The sequence below is a fragment of the Maylandia zebra genome, linkage group LG17 (assembly GCF_041146795.1).
Source record: "Maylandia zebra isolate NMK-2024a linkage group LG17, Mzebra_GT3a, whole genome shotgun sequence".
In the NCBI taxonomy this organism is placed as follows: Eukaryota; Metazoa; Chordata; class Actinopteri; order Cichliformes; family Cichlidae; genus Maylandia; species Maylandia zebra.
The window spans coordinates 38,562,159-38,584,794 of NC_135183.1; the positions used below are offsets into that span (position 1 = coordinate 38,562,159).

Below are 22,636 nucleotides of genomic sequence, written 5' to 3' on the forward strand. Positions count from 1 at the left end.
AAACAGCATAGCTTTGTGATGAGTAGGTGTGTAGTAGTTATGAATGTAGTAGTAGCAACAGCGATAGACACAAGAGTCACTCCCTTTCTTCCTCTCTTACGCAAACGATTTCACAATACTTCAACACACACTCTGCATGCACGTGAATCAGGGGGCTTCAGTCAGTCCAGCAGATTAAAAACAAAGCTTCGTGTGCTATAATACTTTGCCCTTTTTTCAGGTATAACACTGACAATGAAAGTGAATATAAAAACTAAAATGTGGGAAAATACTGTCCACTTCCACAGTCTGAGCTTAGATTAACACAAAGGCAAACATTGGCTCCTGCAAAGCCAATTTCCACTCTCAGGATCGGGTGTGAAGGTTTCTTACCCTGGATTTCATGTTACAGAGAAAGGTTTCACCCGAGTACTCACTCACCCTTGAAAAGCTGAGTTGGCTAGAAAGTGTCAAAGCTACGCAGAGATCATATCTGACATCATATGGATTTGTTTAAGGGCGTTGAATGGTCTGAAACAAACAAGGCTTTTGATTCTCCAGCGACACTGTATTCACCTGGTGGTTATGACAGCACATTATTATCTTTATTATTCATTAGAATAGAATAGAATAGAATAGAATAGAATAGAATAGAATAGACTAGAAAACTCCCGCTTGGTGCATCACTGTCAACATTATTAATTTATTTGTCTATGAAAAAATTACACACAAGAGTCTGGAAAGCTTTGTGAACTAATTTTTACTTACAAACTCGGGATCCTGCGCTGGAGGCAGCCACACCTGCCGCTCTGGTCAGCGCTGGATCCTTGAGTCTCACTCGTTAGTACAGCTGTGGACTTTGTATGAAGAAACCCTCGCTATTGTGGATGATCCTGCTGTGTGTGTGTTGCCAGGAATCTGTGAGCAGAGCGTGTTTCTGGAGTTGTGACTTTTTCACATTCACGGACACTTGCACTGTACTTCTTTGTTCACTGTAAATAAATCCACTGTCCTTCATCATTAGAGTTCTTCACTTTTTGTCCTCCTTTTTCTGCAACTCTACGATCTGCCATCGAATACCGCGACCTCCTCCTGGTGGGACATGCCCAGAACACCTCACCCAGGAGGCATCCTTGTCAGATGCTCAAACCGCTTCAACTCAGCTGGCTCCTTTCGATCCAGAGGAATAGCAGCTCTACTCCGAGCCCCTCCCAGATGGCCGAACTCCTCACCCTATCTCTAAGGGAGAGCCCAGCCAACCTTCGGAGGAAACCCATTTCTGCCGCTTGTATCCGCGATCTCGTTCTTTCGGTCACTACTCACAGCTCATGACCACAGGTGAGATCAAATCATTTTATATAAATACTGTTTATATTTGACACAAACAAACAATTTGAATGAACATTTTTGGTTAAATTAATTGTTGATGTAAAAGACCCAGTGCATTTTTAAAAGAAAAAAGGAAATATGTCCTCTTTGGTTTCAAGCCAAGGAAAAGTTTATTTCTACAGCACGATTTGAATAACCTTAGTGACCAAAGCTCTGCACAGGCTATACAAAATATACGCTAACTAACAAACTAACAGTAAAAATACAGTAAAAATCCTCAAATAAAACAAAGTGACTGAGACTGTGCTCGCACACTGAAAGCCAGCGTGCCCAGGACACCGAGCAGCAGTTTCATTTTTTTGAATAGACATTTGTGTTGTGGTTGTTTTGTCATGTGTGCCATGATCATTCTTAAATTTCACACACAGAAAAACATTTTGCTCACAATGAATCACTGACTCAACTAAGCTTATTTTCAAACTTTCTCCGTAAGATCAACCGACTGACTCCCACATTCCCAGTGAGATTCCCTGCGCTCACATGCAGACTGTGGGGGACTCATTCAGGCATAACCTTCTAACCAAAGTCTTTCTGGACTTGATCAGACTTTCCGTCCCTCTTTAACGTAGACTCGGTGTATTAAGTAATAATTTGGTGTAACTTACTGTAAGTGAGAGCAGTGGAAACAAGTGTGGTAAGAAGACGTCGGGTTCATCCAGTTCATTCGAGCTTTAAGGGGTTCGTTCAAAGCAGATTTTCTATTTTCCCCCGTAGGGAGGAGACATAATAACTCTAATTTTCAGAGCTATTTCCCAGCATCTCTGTGCAACTGAGCTGATAGCAATACCATGTGTGCTCATTCAAATTATATATATATATTTTTTAAGTGTAAGGAGTCAGTTTACCAGAGGCAGCGCAGTGGCGTGGTGGTTAGCACTGTTGCCTCACAGCAAGGTCCTGATTTGACTCTGTGAGCCATCAGAGGCCTTTGTGTGTGGAGTTTGCTCTCCCTGTGTTTGTGTGGCTTCTACTCCAGCTTCCTCCCACAGTTAATTGCAGATTCTAAACTGCCCATCAGTGTGAATGTGAGTGCGAATGGTTGGCTGTCTCTATGTGTTTACCATTCGACAGACTAACAACCTGTCTAGGCTGTATCCTGTCTTTTGCCCTATGGAGCTGGGATAGGCTCCATCTTCCCGTGACCCTGGCGAGGATAAGGAGAAGAGGATGAATGGATTTGTATTGTAGTTACCTTGGATAATCTTCACTGACGAACTGATATAATGTTTGTCAGATATTTTATTTTATTATAACAGCCTCCCTCAGTTTATAATTTATTGATCAGTTACTCTTGTCAAGGTTTTGCAATTCAGCAGGTCTTTGAATCAAAACTACACCCAAATTCATTTGGATGTAAGATTCCTTATGTTTGTTACAGTAAATGATTTGGGGTTTTTTATATTACTTTGGTTTATGGGGTAGGAGAGAGTCTTATTTAACTATATAATGGCACGAGTTCCTGACCCAAGTGGAGGAGTTATCTCGGGGTCTTGTTCAGTAGTGACAGTAGAAGGCAGATCGACAGACGGATTGGTGCTGCGGCTGCAGGGATGTGGACGCTGTACCGGGCCGTCGTGGTGAAGCTGAGTGTGAGAGCTCTAAATTTACCGGTCCCTACCTCACCTCGCCTGTGAGTAGTGACCGAAAGAACGAGATCGCGGATACAAGCGGCAGGAAAGGGGTTTCCTCTGAAGGGTGGCTGGCCTCTCCCTTAGAGATAGGGTGAGGAGTTCACCCATCTGGGAGGGGCTCAGAGTAGAGCTGCTATTCCTCTGCACCGAAAGGAGCCAATTGAAGTGGTTCGGGCATCTGACAAGGATGCCTCCTGGGCGCCTCCTGGGTGACGTGTTCTGGGCATGTGCCTGTTACGACCCCCTCTGCTAGGCGACAGGGGAGGAGTAACATACACAAGCCCCCACACAAAAACTGAGTAAAATAAAAGGTTTTATTTCAAACTTTAAACAGAAAACCGGCAGGGCTGTTCAGCAGGCCACCGGGAAACCAACTAACACACGTAAAGCAAAACACAAGTAAACGTAAAAGCTAAGGGATAACTAAAGCAAGCTAGCAGCTCAAAACTCAGGCTAAGTTCAAGCATGCACCAAGGTTTGACAAAGTTCAGCATTACAAACAAGTTCAACAAAGCTCGAAGAGGGAGGCACGAAGGGCAAACTTCACGTTCAGTCCTAAGCAGCAGCCACTGAGTGAAGGACCTCCAGCCTTTTGTAGCCACAGGTGGGCACGATCAGCCACTGATTGCCTCTTGGAGCATCACGGGATCCCCGGGCAGCCAATCGTCCGTGTGGTCTGGCACACTTCATTCTGCATAAAAGTGGGCTGGCACGGGTCTCCCAGTAACCAATCACCCACAAGTCATGGCACACATGGATTTGCATGAACACAAAAGGGCAGTCTCACTCCCTCCAAGGCCCAGGGCCATAACAGTCCCACTGGAAGGAGGCCCGGGGCGGACCCAGGACATTACATCTCTCAGCTGGCCTGGGAACACCTTGATGTTCCCCCAGACAAGCTGGAGGAGGGGCCTGGGGAGAGGGAGGTCTGGGCTTCTTCTCTGCCTAGGCTGCTGCCCCCGCAACCCGGCCCCAGATAAGCTGAATAAGATGGATGGATGTATAGCTATACATAGTTACAACTATATGTCCTGTAAGGTTCAACTAATTAGACAGGCAGAAAGCAGCATTAGTTCTTTACAAATAAAAAAAATATTTAATACAAATATTTATTGGATTTAATCAAAGAAGCTATTTATTTGTCAAAGCCTGCAGTGAAGAAGAGAATGAAGCGAAGAAAAATATTTAACAGAGAAATGAGCAGACCAACGTGGAAATAAGGGAAAAAGTGTGGATCTCTGTTTATTTTCACTCCTGCATACCAAGAGGCTGCACAAGGCTGGACTCCACTTTGGGAAATTAGGTCGGAGCAGTTTGTGAAAAGCAGATCATCATTCACAGCAAAGCTAAGCGTCTGACCTCGGTTTGGAAAATGGGGGAAAAACCTCTAGACTATGAGCAAACAACACCTAGTTTAGAATCGCCTGACGCATGTTCAGTGTCTCATCTTTTTTGTTTTTTTTACTCACCATCATGGAGCCGGATGAGACAGCCGGTAACAGCCAGTTTGTGATAACTCTTCAACTGGAAATGAAAGTTCCTGAGTCAGCGGTTTGGATTTTTTTTGTGCCTCGAGTAAAGCAAGGCTGGACTTTCAGACTTTCTCCTAAGCACGTAATAGCCCACAGTTGTCATAATATTGGAACACTGCTAGGAATGACCGCTTCACACCAAGAACACAAACTAGGTCTAATCGCGGTCAGGGGAAACTTACAGAACCACAAATGTTTTCCTGTTTTTACAGACCAAAAGACCGAGCAATAAAACACCCAAAGGTTTGCTATAGTGGAGCTCAGTAAAATATATACTTTTTAATAGAATACTTTTAATTCATGGTAAATGGCCTGCATTTGTATAGCGCTTTACTCAGTCATTCACACACTGGCAATGGCAGCTACATTGTAGCCACAGCTGCCCTGGGGCGCACTGACAGAGGCGAGGCTGCTGGACACTGGCGCCACCGGGCACCACCAGGCCCTCTGACCACCACCAGTAGGCAAACATGGGGTTAGTATCTTGCCCAAGGATATTTGGCATGTAGCCTGGGATCAAACTACCGACCTTCTGATTAGTGGCTGACCTGCTCTGCTCACAGCCACCCAACATAATATAAACATTTGTCATGAGCTAAAATGTTTTAGGTTATGAAAGTTGTTAGAAATGGCAGCAGGCACTTGGCACTTGACTTACACTTATGTCAAGAGCTAAAAACAGCAGAGTAAAGCAAACTTCTCTTTCAAGAACAAATCTGTCATTGTCGCCTCTCCAGCTGATGAAAACATCATTTTTGCTTTTAACATATAAATGGCCGGTAGCCTCGGGAAAAGCCGTTGCTTCCTTCCTATCGCAGGAATGCAAACATGACTGAGTAACCTGAGTAATATGCAGGTAGAGGGACTCCTTTATCCCACAGCACCGGACACAAGAGAGATCTCTTTCATCTATTATTACATAAAACCAGCAACACTCCACACCTTCATGTTGCTCTTCATGCCTCAGTGATCCTCTTTTCCACCATAGATCATTTATTTAACCCTGATTTTAAAAGCTCCCAAAGAACCCCCACAGACTCGCTCTGTGAGCAGTTTGCAGACCACTTCAGGGGAAAGATCAGCGCCATCAGATCTGATATTTTATCTAATCGCGATATGATTGTAAACACATCTGAGGGCTCGATTGTACCTGAGGAGACACTGGACAGCTTTGTCCTGGTTAATGCTGAGAACTTTCAGAAGGTTTTCTCCACAGTGAGACCCACCACATGTCTTTTAGATCCAATTCCTTCTTCACTCTTTAAAACACTTTATGGATTTTTTGAGGCTGAGCTTTTATGCATGATGAATTGCTCTCTTCAGTTGGGTGTCTTCCCTGCTGCCTTTAAAACGGCGGTGGTGAGGCCCCTTCTGAAGAAGAGCAATTTGGATTGTAATGATTTTAATAACTACAGACCTGTATCCAACTTACCATTTTTAAGTAAAGTCTTAGAAAAACTTGTTTTTACTCAGATTACTGATTTTCTCAATGATAGACAGATCCTGGAGATATTCCAGTCTGGATTTAGGGTGAACCACAGCACAGAGACGGCTCTCCTAAAGGTTTTAAATGATCTTAGATGTAACTGGGACTCCCAAAAGCTCTCAGTCCTGGTGCTACTGGATCTAAGCGCAGCCTTTGATACAGTAGACCACGCTATTCTTTTAAACAGACTGAAACACATGGTGGGCCTCTCTGGTGCTGTACACAGCTGGTTCACTTCCTATCTCTCTGACAGAACTTTTATGGTGAGTATGGATACATGCTCCTCTAAGATCCATAAAATGACATGTGGTGTGCCTCAAGGGTCGGTTCTAGGCCCTGTACTTTTTAATTTGTATATGCTCCCTCTCGGCGGTGTCATCAGGAGGCATGGAGTGAACTTCCACAGTTACGCTGATGACACGCAGCTGTACATCTCCGTGTCTCCTGATGACACCAGACAAATGGATGCCCTTTTTAACTGTATCTTGGATATAAGATCTTGGATGGCAGAAAACTTTTTACAACTTAACCAGGACAAAACTGAAGTTTTAATTGTCGGTCCTGAGGCTCAGAGAGAGAAACTCTTGCCTAAATTAGAGGCATTTTCACTATGTCCTTCGCTACAAGTGAAAAACCTGGGTGTTATTTTTGACTCTGAGCTTGGTTTTATCCCACATATTAAACATGTAACTAAAATTGGATTTTATCATCTAAAAAATATAGCCAGAGTCCGCCCTATTCTCTCTCGGGCCAACACGGAGATGCTGATGCATGCTTTTATTACCAGTCGCATTGATTACTGTAATGCCCTGCTCTCTGGTCTTCCTAAGAAGAATATTTCAACTTTACAACTCTTGCAAAACTCGGCAGCTCGTGTGCTGACAAAGACCAGAGGGCGGGCCCACATTACACCGGTTTTAGAATCGCTGCACTGGCTCCCCGTGTGTTTCAGGATCGATTTTAAAGTTCTTTTATTGGTTTTTAAATGTCTTAATGGTCTTGGGCCTTCTTATCTCTCAGATCTGCTTTTACCATACGAACCCTCGCGGACCCTGAGGTCCTCTGGTACTGGCCTTTTGATTGTCCCTAAAGTCAGGACACATACTCACGGAGAGGCAGCTTTTCAGTGGTATGGTCCTCGTCTGTGGAACAGCCTGCCGGAGGAGCTCAGGGCCGCAGAGAACGTACATGTTTTTAAGAACAGGCTCAAGACCCACCTTTTTAATTTAGCTTTTACTTAGCGTTTATTTATTTTATGCTTATTTATTCTATCCTGTTATTCTATTATTAATTTAGGATTTACCTAATATTTGTTTGATTTTATTCTTATTCGTTTTTTAATCTTCTTACTCTATTTATATTTATATTTATATTGTATCCTGTTCTTATTTATTTTATCATTTTACCCTATATATATTGTATTGCGTCATATCTCCAGTGTTTCCTCGGAGGGCGCTCTCTGCACCGGGGCTGTTATTGACCGTGGCTGCTGGGTCTCTGGGGTCCTCTCAGCCTGGCTGGGGGGCTCCTTTGCCTCCCTCCTGCTGTGTGCCCAGCCTGGAGGCTGCGGTCTGTGACCGGCTCCCGGTGCAGACGGCTCCCTGTTATAGTGTTTCCTCACTTGGCTCATGCGAGCCCAGCCCAATTTTTACTCTTTAAGTGTGCGCGTGTGTGTATGTGTGTGTGGGTGGGGGGATATATGTGTATTGAGAGTGTGGGGAGTGAGTTGGAGGGTGGGGTGGGCTGCTTTTAACTATGTAAAGCACTTTGTGCTACATTTTCTCTGTATGAAAAGTGCTTTATAAATAAAGATTGATTGATTGATTGATAAAGACCACGTTACTGGGAAACCGCAGCACAGAGGTATGTAAAGCATTAGCTGAAACCATACTCCGGTGGGAGAGGCAAGATGACGCATACGATCGTTTTGTTTACTCCTGGTCTCTATTTTATTATTTCCCCACCTGCCACTGAAACCTAAAAACATCAATCTGATGTACCTTTTAAATGACCCGGCGCCTGGCATGCTGGTAGATGTAAATGCGTATTTATAAACCAAACAAAAGCATGGCGGCTTTGGCGCGTCATCAAGAAATAAGGAGCCAGGATGTTTCTGGAGTTGAACTGTGAAGAGGTTGGTGTCACAGTCTGGCTGGGGCAGACTGTATGTGTTCATGTGTCATAAGACCCAGGACCGTGACAGTTGGGTTTTTTGTTAAATTTTTCAACATTTTCATTGTTATTTTACCAAACCGCAATATCACAAAATACAAAATGCGAGAGGACTGGGCAAAAATAAGTCGATAAAATGTTATTCTGCATTAAATGCAAAAGAAATGTAAGGGTACTAGGCAAAGAAAATCTTTGTTAAGTAAGTGGGTGCATATGCAACTTTATGTGCAGCTGTATATGCAACCTATGGAATCTAAAACCTTATTTTTAGTTCTCGGAAAAGTGGGTTACGTTATTTACTCTTCTAAGACTACATGGTGAAGGGGAACCAGCTGTGCTTAATGATTTGCCTGTGTGTTAAATACACATTTCAAATATCGACAGAAACAGAAATACTCTTTCTGTTGGTCGTAAGTAAGAAATGCTGTGAGGAATTCAGCTGGAGAAAAAGCTAATGAGAGAAACTGTCTCCATCCTTACAGGCTTTGAAAGTCAAATGAATTAGGATGAAGGCTGACCTCTAGTGTTCAAGGGCTGTCTCGACTTGTCTTGACCTTTTACAGCCAAGGGAAGCGATCGAATTACCGATGATATAACAGAGCCACGTGCACAGTTACATCCCTGGTAGTGTTCAATCGCCTGCTCTTTTAACCTCCCATTTGATAAGTGAATTTTTTTTATTAGTATTTCAGTATTTCATATTTTAATTTCATATTTAGACCATGACATCAGATCCCAATTAAGGGATCTGATGACAGTGGAGGAGATTTCAGTGGTACAAGCACGATGAAAGAATACATCATAGCTTCCTGCTCAGTGATCGTATCTACTTCCTTTTCTATCCCTTTGAAGAAGTGAGGCTCCATAAATATTAAAGAGGTAAGTATTACTTCTCAGCTGCAGTGAATAGATAGAAGAAAATAAACTTTAGAAAACTAAACAGAAGAAAGAAGAAGAGAAATAACAATTTTAACACAAACCAGTGACACACTGTGGGGCCTGACCAACCCTGGCAGGGCCTCCTTGGATGAGGGTGTCAGGTGATAATGGCCGAAACATCCGATGAATCCAAGGTCCACTACTGACGATGTGTCCCAAATTTTAATATGATAAGCTTGATCACATCTCTAATCCCTAAACCTGACCGAGGAAGGCAACCTGCTCTCTCCTGTCGCTTTCAGTTTGCACCTTCTGCCTAAGTTGTAGTCCCCCCGGTGTGCACCTCCCGACACTCCTCTGTCACCCGATCTCAGCTATTGCTTTGGTTTTCACAAAATCCACGACCACCATTTCTCTCCCCAGCACCATACATACCCAACAGCCCCTAATCACCCCTGTTCCCTTCACCTACACATTCATCTTCTGATCCAATCTACCAGTCAACCATGATCCAGCCCAACACTCTTCAGTTACACGACTTTATTCATGTACCGTTCCTTTAACGTTACCCCTACTCCAATTCTTCATCTATGCCATGATGAACAAGTTGACTCCACCTCCAGAGCTTGCACCCTTGCTCCTCTTCCACCTGGTCTCCTGCACACACACCTTATCTACCTTCCATTTCTCCATCATATCAGCCAACGCTCTCCTTTATCACTCATAGTCCCTACATTTAAAGCCTCTAGTCTAACCTCCACACTCCCGCTTTTCTTTCCCTCTCTGTCTCTGAATCTTCTTCCATTACTCTTATTTTGTCTTCGGCCAACAGTAACACAGTTTACACCTTCTAATGTGGGCCAACAACATCAGATGCAGTCATTGTTAACTCTTCCCCAGCCGATCCAGTATGGAAATCCTAATCTTCCATGTCGTAGTTGGCAAAGATTTTCCACCAGATGACAAAACCCTCCACAATTATCCAGGCTTGGACGCAGAGCTAGCAGTACACTGGCAGTATGCTATTATGTTAGCCATTACACAATGAGAAGATCCATTTGGGTCACTTGTATTTTTCATTATTAAAATGAGAAAAAACACTAATACATATAAGGTTTGCAGTGGGCTGTTTGACCTTGTGCTCATTACAAGAATTCAACTGAAAGCACATTTTCTCACAAAAGTTACTAAAACAACACATTAAAAACAGTTGTTGACGTTAATAATAGTCGCTGCTCTTTTTTTAGAACCTTCAGACAGATAGATAGCTGCTGCTGACAGACAGTTTTAGCACAAAAGGTGCAAAATATTCAGCCGAATTCCACTGTAAGCAACCCGGGCTTTACGAGTGACTGAGAATAATGGAACCCCACCTGACATGCATGCTCTGTGTGCCTAAATAAAAAAGTCCAGTAATCCCTTAAGCCAATAAAGACAGGACACAGACGCAGAGATGAAGGGCAAAAGCCAAACACGGTAGCAGAAAATATCGTGTGGGTGTGGCGAGCATTTGCCCTTCCTAAATGCGCTGCAGTGATTCAGCACTCAGGGAACGGAAAGCTTGCAGTGATGCATGAAGGCAACGAGTGCAAAGAGGGGATTCCTTCTCGCACGTAAACTTGCGAAATTGTAAAACTTGAAAGGTGCAGTTCCTGCATTTATGTTGCTCTGAAGGGAAACAAATACCTGCTGTGAAGATAATGATATTCAGATGCTTTGGGCAGATGAGCAAAGTTCAACTGCAATGGAAAGTAAATGTGTTTACTAAAATACTTTTTCCACTTAAAGTGTTTACCATTTTTACGTCACTGTGTGCCACCAGTTTACTGCGTAATGTTGTTGTTTAAGGATCAGTAACAAGCACTCGTATTTGGGAAAATATAAAAACAGGAAGGGATAAAATTTGCTTTGTTATCCATATAAACGTCCTCCTGATTAGTAATATTAGTTAGTTATATTTTAATATTGAGGAACAGATGCACACATTCTTAAACCAAAGGAAATCACGTCTTCCTCTTTTGTCGCTTAAAAGCGGAAATTCTTGAGCTGTGGAGACATGCAAGGAGACAACACGCATTACATGACAAAACTATAACAAGAATTTAGGTTTTATAAGCTCGTGCTGAACTCTGTCTTAACTTGAAGAACTTAATTACCTAACCACACACAACTTTCACAGTTGTCTCTGCTTTGTTCTTACTACTTGTGTTTCTTAATATTCTCAGTATTTCTTACTTGGTTATAACCAGTGAATAAAACAGGATCACATGTTGACATTGTTTTGTTTTTGTTTGTTTTTTTTTAACCTCAAAATAAAATTTTACATAATTCTGAAATGTAACGACCAATCTACCTGTGAGGGAAATCTAGGTTTTAGAAATGAATGAGTGGGATTTTTGTGTGGAAAACAGTCGGGAAGCACATGACAAAGCATATCACTAGATATTCCCCACCCTTAGCTAGCGGTGTTTTGTGTTTTGAAAGATTCCCGTCATGTGTTTCGTGTGAAGCTCTATGCCTGGAAGAACTTTGAATTCCAGACAGGATCACTTTATTTGAAAGTTCATCTTGGGGATATGGTGCTTTTCCTCGAGTTAACTCTTAATGCGCTGCTCATAAAAAATGCAACACAGTGGCTCTTGTGTACTGCTCTTGAATAGGGATGGCTTTTATCAGCTGCCTGATCAAGTGATGCATTAAATGTGCGATATGGGAGAAAAAAGAAAAGAAGCTTTTTAAAAAAGAAACGTTTTTCTTTCAGTTTTTTGTCATTCTCTCTCTTTCTTCGTCGAGTGTAGTCAGGCCTTTATCAAGTCGAGTCATCTAATTGCTGAAGTGAAATCCTCTTAGGATCTGCGCTCTATTTCTGTTCGGCGTACAGGGTTGCTTTTGAAATCTCCATTAGACCAATTTCATTGGCTGGAATAGACACACACAAGCACGCAAAAACACACACCGTCCAGCAACAGATAGCTCAGTGAAGTGACTGAGTGGAGATCAGTGCAAGGTTATCTGCTGCTACAAAGGGAGGACCTCACTGTGACCGTGGGAGGTAAGACAACCTTTGTTAATAATGCAGTAAAAAGTCACACAGGTGGGTTTAGAAATGTGAAGTTGAGTTTTGAACGAAATCATTTAAAGTATACGAGTTATTTGGTCAGTGTGTTTTGCTTACATACACAGACTTTGGGGCCTTTTTTATGTTTCATGTGTATAATTTACATTATGTTGCCACGTTATGTATCCAAGGGGCTGTTTTTGTTTATTCTCATTTCGTTTCTTTGATGACTTAAAGTAAAAGCTTCTGCGCAGAACACAAACAAAGAGTTCATTCTGACAGTGCTGAGTTTAGTCACGGGTCTGTGACTAATTGGAAGTCAGATGGTTACGAGACGTCAATTTCTCACCAACACACAGAGAAACAGACCTACAATAATAATAATAATAACAATAATAATAGTAATAATAATAACAAGTATAGGCTGTTTACCTAGCTCCATTTGCTAATGCTAGAGCTAATCACAGAAAATTACATCTTGCAAACTGTGACCTTAGAGGAACTTAGACCTGCCGTCATAAAGATCATTACCCCAGATGAGCATTGTGACTGCATACAGGAAGCAGGACTGCAGTACCTGGAACCCTGGGGACAGATCATTTAATGCAATCAGATATTGGCTACAGCATAGAGGTGGATGTAGGCCAACCTACCTGTGCAAACAGCAGCATCACAGAGACATTAGGAAGCAGTGCGAAGGTCAAAAGTTTAGCAAGATGGTAATTTACATTAGGAAGCAGTGCGAAGGTCAAAAGTTTAGCAAGATGGTAATTTTACCAGTATTTGCACTAAGAATATATTTGCAATAAGAATATGCTAATGCATCTAAATGTGTAGTTTCTGTTGCATTCACACATCTGTTTTAATCACTAAATTTGCAGCATCACTGTGATTTTGTAATCTTGTGTTTATGATTGCGTTTCATGATTTTAGTGACCACATTCATCAGCTCATTCTTCAAGCAGTAGCTTTAAGGACTTACAGCAAGCACGCAAGTCTGCCGCAGGTCAGTAATCCTCTTAGACTGCATTAATTTAATTAAAAATCGTGGAAGTCACCGGATATCCAGTAGCAGTGACTCTAAATCTGTTGCAGTGACAACCCAAACATTATCTAAATCATTAATGGCGCCATGTCAGCATTTTCTCGATTTTCGTCCTCCAGCTAACCAACCAGGAAAATGTCTGAGCGACTGATTGACTTGGAAGAGACCGCGACCCAAACAGGTGAGGCGACATGGCGTTTAAAACCTCACACAGGAACTGACACTTTGTGTTTATGGTGTTTTCACAAACACTATGAGATTGTTCATCAAGAAAATCGTTTTTAGAGTAAAAAAGCAGAGCGAAGTGTAAATCTGCAGAGTCTGGGCACTTCAACCTCACGTCCACCACTTCATCAGCAACCTGACAAAGATTAGGGCCAGGCTGTGGCTCAAACACAACCTAACGCAACCTGACATGGGTTAGGATGTGTCTGAGTCACATGGTAAACAAGCATATCTTAAGAAATTAGGACAAGCTACTGTTCAAATTAAATCTCAAGCATGAATTTTGGCATCACAGTTCTCCGGTCATAAACATTTCCAATCTACCACACGGACGATTCTATAAAACTGGGCCGTGTGTGTTAAACTGAAGTGTAGAAATAGAAGAAGAGTTTGCTGACACTCTTGCACATCTTTTTAAATAAAATTCTCTGTGGATGTTTTTTATTGTTTGAAAATCAAAGCTTTAAACAAGCCATCAGTACGGTGGCCCCGAGAGGCCAAACGGACTGGAACTTAAGAACACACCAGCAATAAGAAAAACGCTGCAAAAGCACACAAAACACAACGGAAACAGGAAAAAAGAAAACAGAAATAGAAAAAACTGCAACTGGTCCGTCGAGTTATTGTCTCCCCACAAACACTTCCCTTGTGCTTTTGGAAATCTGTTTTTTCCTATTTCCGTTTTTGTTTTTTCTATTTCTGTTTTCTTTTTTCCTGTTTCCGTTGTGTTTTGTGTGCTTTTGCAGCATTTTTTTTTATTGCTGGTGTTTTCTTAAGTTGCAGACCGTTTGGCCTCTCAGAGCCACCGTACATCAGTGACCTGGAGGATTGTAAGACGTTAACAGATGCTAATCTTCTTTTTATTATGCAACACGGAGGTAACTGGTACACTTCCTTATCCATAAGCGTGACCAGTGGTTTCAAACATAAATATATACGACATCACTGTTAAAACCAAGACTTGTATGACTGCTGCTTTATAAAAGCACAGCTCCCACACGCAGGACTGACAGACATGAATTAAATCCTGTCTCTTGAAGCATCTGCCTTCCCACTCCTGTTTCGTTCTCGCCACTCTGCGTTCATAAATAGTTTAGCACAGACATTAGTAATTTCCCTGAACACAAACAACTATCTGCTTTCTCCGTAGGCCCCAAAGGGGTGATCAATGACTGGAGGAGGTTTAAGTTGGAAAGCATGGACCAAGAAAACTTGAATCCTGCAAAAAGGGAACTGCTGAGACAAATGTCATCCCCCAGCAAAGCAAAAGATACCTCCAGAGGAAACCTTAACCGCAAGGTATGACACAACCCAGTTCCCACAGCGCTAAACCAGTTCTTAACTCCGATGTGCAGGAAATTGTAGAAATTCTCAGTTAATTTAGAAAACTTTGGCCTCGAGCAGCAAATGTTTGCCATTCCAAATGCTGCACATAAATATCAACCCAAAAATGTAACTACTGTTTTAATACACTTCCTTCAGATGAGTGTCCAAGAGTATGAACTGCTTAAGGAGGAGGATGAAGGATGTCTAAAGAGCTACAGAAAGCGGTGCATGCAAGAGATGCATGACAAGCTCAGCTTTGGGCCAAGGTTTGAAGGCGTGTATGACCTGGACAGTGGAGAGGCTTTCCTAGAAGTTATTGAAAAGGAGCATCACAGCACGGTTGTGGTTGTGCACATCTACAAGAATGGGATTAAAGGCTGCGAGGCACTCAACAGCTGCCTTGACTGCCTGGCCACTGAGTATCCCACCGTAAAGTTCTGCAAGATTGACGCCGTCGCCTCCGGTGCCGCCGAGCGCTTCTCGGATGAATATTTACCCACGCTGCTCGTGTACAAAGCTGGAGAGCTACTGGGAAACTTCCTGTCCTGCACACAGCATCTAAATGAGGAATTCTTTGCTACTGACGTGGAGGGTTTCCTCAACAGCTACGGCCTGTTGCCAGAGAAAGAGCAGCCTCAGATGGAAGACGATGAAGAGAACAACATAGAGTAAATGAAGAGTTTGGCTGCTGATGAAGAACCAAAGGAAGAAAGATCTAAGAAAGACAGTTACATTAAAATATGAAAATATTGAGCTGGGTTTCAATAAATAGGCAAGCGTAACATCTCCACCAGCGCTCTAGTGTTTTGGGATTGTTGTCTAAAGGAAAAGATTGACATCCAGTTGATGACGAAACATCAGTGACCCAGATATGGGTGCTTCAGAATATGGGCGAGACAGTTACAGTAATGTGAGGAGAGCAGCTTCTATTAATACAATATATATAAATATATATATTTAGAGAGAGAGAGCAAGAGAGAGAGAGCACAACTCCCCTCACCACTACCCCGATACAAGCCAAAACTGTAACACTGACTCCAACGCTGTATCTACTTGTAAAAATAATGATTAACAGGGTTTTTTTGTAGTTTTTATATTCGATTCAATTGAGATTTACACAGGCTGCTTGTAAAAAATCAGGGTTTGTACAAACAGACATCCCCAAATGTGTTACACGTGTATGTTTGATGTATCCCGGGTGCTCTGACAGCATTTAAAAACAGAGGAAGTAAGAAAAAGATCAACGTTTCACAGCTTCATTTTCATCACTGTGATCATAGACGGGTTCATTCATGTCTGCACAGGTCATACTGGGAATTGGAAACAAATGGAGGAAGTCACAAAAAAGGAAATGGTTAATGTTGGGGTTCCTGTGTGTAATCTTACCCCACAAGTCATGACTCAGCACAGTGTCAACATCATCGCATTTAAAGTTGCTCACGCCAGGTTTCCCTTTAACCTTTGTATTAGTATTTAAGTAAACATACTCCTGTCAGTCATAATAACAATAATAATAAAAAATCGAATGTTTGCCATTGCATTTCATTCATACACGATATAGATTTGGGGGTTTTAAAGGCAGGGTGAGAATGTGGCCAGGAAGTCGCTGATGGAGTCCACAACATCTTGCATTAGTAGTTCCTGTTCAGGTGGTTATAAAGTAGTGAGTTTGGGCTTTTTCGAATTGTAGAAATTGCACGTTTCATTTGCGGCTCAAAGAGGAAGTAAAATTAGGATTTCAAATGTGTTTAAGCCTTCGGACAGAGCGAGGCTTTTCTCCATTTTCCATTCATACTTAGTAAAACTAAAATACAGTGAAATTTCACACAATTTCACACATATTTTAAGTCTATATTGAACCTAAGCAGCAGAGGATCACTTCAGAATTTATTTATTTATTTATTAACCTTTATTTAACCAGGAAAAGTCCCATTGAGATTAAAAACCTCTTTTGCAAGGGAGTCCTGGCCAAGAGGCCAGGAGATGAAGCCAAGAATTTTACTCTGTCATCTGACGACTTTTTCCTTCACTCCCACCACCTCTGTCTACACTCCACACACTTAAACCCTTTCGTTTAAGTGTGTGTACTTTGCGTAGATTAAAAGGCCTGGTGTAAATACTCTCGAGTTTAGTAACTCATCTTGAAATGAAGTAAAATTTTCAAAAAGGGATCAGAAAAAGAAAGTTTTCAAAAGTTTGCATAAGGTTACGGAAGAAAAATAGTGTGCAGACGGATGCTGTCGCGTGTATGATAACTTCATCTGTATCGAAGCACAGACTTGACTCACCCGTGACCCCCTGAACTCCTCCTGGCATGCTGAAACCACAACTTAATTTTTTGTTTTCCTTTTCAGTGATGACTTGCAATAATTTAATTTGCAGTGAGCTAAATCAAACAGCCTGTAGGAAACAAGGTTTGTCATGAAGTAGATAATAGGATCATATAAATTCTTATGGAAGGTAAGTGTTTTTGTGTTATTATGTGTGTATTTTCGAGACGCAGTTCGCCTCTTAAAGCTCAGACAGCCTCCAGACAGGTTTCCTCCATCTCGTCGTAAATTTATCAGAACTATATTATCATACTTACTTTGTTTAACTTATAATCAAATCATTAAAACCACATTTTGGGAACAACACTTGAGAAAATAGAGAAGCTTTATAGAAATAAGACACATTTACCGTTCATGCTTCCTTCTTCTCAAAAGGCCGTCCTTAGTTTACTGCTTTTCTTACTACATTTATCGTTTTCATTTATCAGACTTGTTTTTTAATCTTCTGTCCACCAATGATTCGACAATCTTCAGCTTGACTGAAAAGCAGGAGTGTCGGACATTATTGCTCAGTGACGGGCGCGCGTGTATCTGAAAAGGCTGCAGTTTTATGTGTTTCCGGGAAAGTTCATCCGTGTGTTCTCATTTAATGCGATGCTTCGACTCCATAACAGTTTGAGAAAAAGTTGAAGAGGTCCCCTGGAGGACTTACCCAGGTCGTCAGAGTTGTGCACTGACTCAGAGGCACAGTTTACCTTTGGACTATGAAGCTCTAATATGCTCACCAAGTGCCACCACCGGTCCCAGTTACTGGAGTATCGCACCAAATTGTCGTGAATGAACTCAAACACTAAAATGGTTTAACAGCAAACACCTTCTATTCTGTGTGAATAGATGTGTGACATCTAACAAACAAAATAGACACAGCATATCTGCAAAAACACTTCCTGCTGACTGTGAAGCATGGCGACGCAGGGGTGATGAGTTGGGTTTGATTTACAGCCACAGGACTTGGGCACCTTGGAGTCACTGAATCATGTATGAAATCCTCTGTCCAATTTCAGATACAAAATTTAGCTGAAACTGAATCACGTGACAGGACAAATGACCACGAGCACAGCAGTGATGACCATTTCAGACTCCAGACTTCTTGCTGGTAAAGATGGTCCCACAACCTAACGTATCATGGACGTATCAGGTTAATTGAACTGGCAGGTTTCATGCTGTAAGGCAGGGCTGGGCACCTCCAGGCCTCGTGGGCCGGTGTCCTGCAAGTTTTAGATCTCATCCTGGGTCGACACACCTGAATGACATGATTGCAACTTCAAGACGTGTTGATGAGGTAATTTAGCCGTTTAAATCAGCTGTGTTGGTTCAAGGACATCTAAAAGCTGCAGGACACCGGCCCTCGAGGCCTGGAGTTGCCCAGCCCTGCTGTAAGGCAAAGAAAAGGGTTAAATTTGACTAATAGGGGGTCACTTTATTTGTTGTAGGTTTTGTAGCTTTAGTGATTTAGAAATTTGGAAAAGAACGTCCAAGCTTATTTCAAACTTTCTCAGGTGAGGGGGGGGTTGTGGCTTCTTTGGGGGGGAAATTACATTAGTCTCTTATATACAGTAATTGCCTGTAAGAAGGATTTCTAATGAATATTGAAGCCAGAGCTGCCAAACTGTTACACTCTTATAAATATTCCTCTAAGGATCTACGTGTGTTTGCCATTCCACAGTAGCGCATCTCGCATGACTTGCATAGCCTCTAGCTTTTATTGCATCATTTTTACACCATAGCGTCTCTATCAAAATCTTTTGGATACTTTCCACAGAAGCCATCGGAGCAGAAAGTGGTTCAGGGTGCCCAAACACGTCAAGTCTCGACTACTACAGCACTGTTTGCAAACAGGACAGCCATCGACTTCCTAATAATATGGTGCAATGTTTAAGTCACACTTTAGTCAATCTACAACCATCTATTCCTGGCTTTTGGCCACAAGTGAGTGAGGCAGAAGACACAGTGAGTCATCTTGGAAGAGCTGAGGAAAGATCTTTTTAACGCCATTAAGAAATGAGGGTATATTTTACCTCGATGCTTATCTGAAGGGTCGGCCTCACATGAGCCGTGTTTCCTGAATAACTGCAGAGTGAAGTCCAGAAAAACATTTACACAGATACAGTAAGTCTTTCCTCTTGGAAAAGACCCCATACATGACCTGACTCACTGCTCCACTCAAACAAATGTTTATCTCACTGTTTACCCATGCTCCGACCACCTGATTCCACCCCCATCCTGACATTTTGGTCCCCCCTTTGTTTATACTCCTTCGCTAATTGGAACACTTTTTTGTGCTTTTTTTATGTTTGGAGTCTTGGAAAGCCCATCTGTCACGCTCTAGTTCACCCACATAAAAAACAGTTTAACTGAGGTGATGTCATGACACAGCAGGACACCCGGTTGGAAGCACGCTAGACCAAATATGGACACCGGATGTTTGGGAGATGACTTAACTGCCTGTAAGAAAACCTATTTTAAGTAAAGTTGTTTATATATGTTGTTAAGATCCTCGTGACTCATGAAGGTCAGCGATGAAGTGATGATGTGAGTGTTGGGCCTGGTGAGCTTTCAGTACAAACAAGGGGCAACTTTTTGAACGCGTGGAATAAAGTCCAACGCAATGCAACCGCCACAGCAACACGGCCTCACAGAACGTGATTGTTGTTACCAAAACAAAGGTGGGGGGAGCAAACTTTTCAAAGAAATGGGGAAGATAGAGGATGGAGGACTCAGTGGAGGATGAGAATGAGTAACACAGCTGGAACGGCTGCAGAAAAATAAATTATAGTGCACAGCAGGCTCCCACCTCCTACTTTTGGGTTGGTCCTATTGATGTTTCACACGCTAGGCTCACTTTACTGAATGAAAGGACCGAAACTTGAAAAAATGTCAAGGATGGTGTAAGAGATGAGTGGCTAGATTTCCAAAGGATTAACTTCCTGCAAAGTTCTTTTGAAGTACTCTCATCTTTGCTGGATTTAAGTAAATGTCCCCATAACCATGAATCACATCTGTTTAAATTCAAACACCACAGGCTGGAGTGTCCATGCTCCTGCCTTTAATGCTGTTGACAAGTCCTGACAACTGTCGGTATGGTTGACTCAGATTAAGAGGTTTTCACTGTAATGTTGCTGCAGCTTACTGTACACGTTGGTATCCAGGCGTGACGGCAGACTGTCAGAAAATAGCTCCGCTGCCTGCAGCAAATGTTTGCCTTAAAACTTCTCGTGTTCACGCTTTTGTCTCATGGAAGTCTCATTTTCATTATGAACCAACAAGCCAATGAGGTATTTGTCCAACTAGTCTCAACAGTTTCTGAATACCAACAAGGTTTATGTCACAAAGGGACACAGTAAAATGTCTGAAACTGAGACTTCCGAAGAAATTCCACCCAAGAGCACCAAGTGAAAGTGCAAGTGGCTGTGTAACAAAAGAAAGGAAAAAACACACACAGCTGCACACATAAAAAGAAAACATTCACACTTCAACCTTCTACAAGTAATTAAATGTGCTGTGTAATACGGAGCATGAAGTTATGAAGGGTGTAGCTCAAAGATAAGATTAGCTCTGTTGCTCCTGTACGGAGCAGAGGAATCACATTTATAAAGATATTCAAGTTATTACTGTAAATCCATAAGGACACAAAGCAAAACTTGCATGTGCATCATAATAGGCAGCTAGCTAGATCGACAGATACACACATCACATGTACAATTTCAATGTAATTTTGTTATATGAGTGAAATGACTTTAAATTTAATCTATTCAAATATAATCTGTACACATTCAGTTTCCACCTAACACAACGTCCTTAATGATTAATTATTTGAATAAATAAACCTATGATTTCATATGTTTCAGCTGCATTTTATTATCATTATTATTATTTATTTTAAAATTGTTGGTCCATGTTTCTAAGGGCCAACGATTGTTTTTTAAGTGTATAAGTTTAACACTTATCAAGACCCACACCTTTTTATAAATCCATACATCCATCCGCTTCCGCTTATCCTTTTCAGGGTCGTGGGGGCGCTGGAGCCTATCCCAGCTGTCATAGGGCGAGAGGCGGGGTACACCCTGGACAGGTCGCCAGTCTCTCGCAGGGCTAACACACAGGGACAGACAACCATTCGCACTCACATTCACACCTATGGGCAATTTGGATTTTTCAATTAACCACAAAGTGCATGTCTTTGGACTGTGGGAGGAAGCCGGAGTACCCGGGGAGAACCCACGCAAACACGGGAACATGCAAAGTCCGCACAGAAAGACCCCGGCTCAGGACCTTCTTGCTGTGAGGCAACACTGCTAACCATCGTGCTGCCTTTTCATAAATGCAAACAAAAATGCAAACTGAACTTTATACAGAACTTTTATACATACTAATAATAATGGAAAATAGTGATATCCAGTCAAGCAGTCAATGAATTACATAAATAAGCTAGTTTAGGCTTTTATTCTTTCTGCACAGCACTACCCTCAGTATCCTTTAATTATACTACAGAGACTTTTAAAGACAACTTTAGTCCTGTATTGGTTAGTCCAATATACTCCAGTTGTCTTTAAGCCTTTTGCAAATATTTTTTTAATGCCTCATGAGATTTGATTTGATGATATCATAATGTTATTATTATATATTATGCCTCATATATGTAAATATATATATATATATATACAGTGATGGGAATAACGAGTAATCTAACTAATTACTCCAGGTTATACTCGGCACAGATGTTCCTGTACACTATGCCGGCCACTTTGTTATGGCGTTCCATGTATGCCTTGCCTGCTAGCATCTTCCACCCTGCTGTTATGAGCTGGATTGTCTCAGGGGCATCTTTACACAGCCTGCACCTGGGGTCTTGCCTGGTGTGATTGACCCCAGCCTCTATGGATCTCGTGCTCAGAGCTTATTCCTGTGCTGCCATGATTAGTGCCTCTGTGCTGTCTTTCAGTCCAGCTTTGTCCATCCACTGGTAGGATTTCTGGATATCAGCCACCTCCCCTATCTGCCGGTGGTACATACCGTGTAGGGGCCTGTCCTTCCATGATGGTTCCTCGTCTCCCTCCTCCTTCTTGGGTTTCTGCTACCTGAGGTATTCACTGAGCATACATATATATATCTATATATCTATATCTATATATATATATATATATATATATATATATAGATATATATATATATAGATATATATATATATATATATGATGCATAAAAATAACAGATATTTGCTACCTGTATTTCTATGCTTGCACAAGCGTATTTACCAATGACTGTAAAAACAATCTTTTCTACAGTCATTGGTACATTGGTACTTACATTGACGTCGATTTAGTATGTTTTGGCGTCATCTGCCGGCGGTCACTGTCTGGAGTATCTGTATACACCAGAGGTCACGAGGACGATTTTTTAAAAACTTAGACCTAGTTGCTAATAAACGGTATACACATAATTATTTTGTTTGTTTGTTGTTTTGTTTTTACAGCTTAATACTTATGTTTTCAAGCGAGATTTGTTTAGGTTGACTAAACTGCTACCTCGCTTAAAAGAAATACATTTCCCATAATGCTTCAAATTATCAACTGCGCGTGCTCGT

General features: G+C 41.8%; 1 protein-coding gene across 1 annotated transcript; it reads left to right on the forward strand.

Annotated features, from left to right (window-relative positions):
* The first annotated feature begins 11,989 nt into the window (after positions 1-11,989).
* On the forward strand, positions 11,990-16,252 carry pdcb (phosducin b). Its single transcript, XM_004553828.4, has 5 exons — positions 11,990-12,120; positions 13,060-13,132; positions 13,291-13,352; positions 14,547-14,695; positions 14,879-16,252. Exons 3-5 carry the CDS (start codon positions 13,307-13,309, stop codon positions 15,392-15,394), a joined length of 711 nt encoding a protein of 236 aa, XP_004553885.1. The 5' UTR covers positions 11,990-12,120; positions 13,060-13,132; positions 13,291-13,306; the 3' UTR covers positions 15,395-16,252.
* The last annotated feature ends 6,384 nt before the right edge of the window (positions 16,253-22,636 follow it).

Excerpts from the sequence above, each read along its gene's own strand:
- pdcb (XM_004553828.4), top strand. The coding sequence starts at position 13,307 with ATGTCTGAGCGACTGATTGACTTGGAAGAGACCGCGACCCAAACAG. Across the intron at positions 13,353-14,546 it reads AGAGACCGCGACCCAAACAG|GCCCCAAAGGGGTGATCAAT; the intron begins GTGAGGCGACAT and ends CTTTCTCCGTAG. Across the intron at positions 14,696-14,878 it reads GAGGAAACCTTAACCGCAAG|ATGAGTGTCCAAGAGTATGA; the intron begins GTATGACACAAC and ends CACTTCCTTCAG.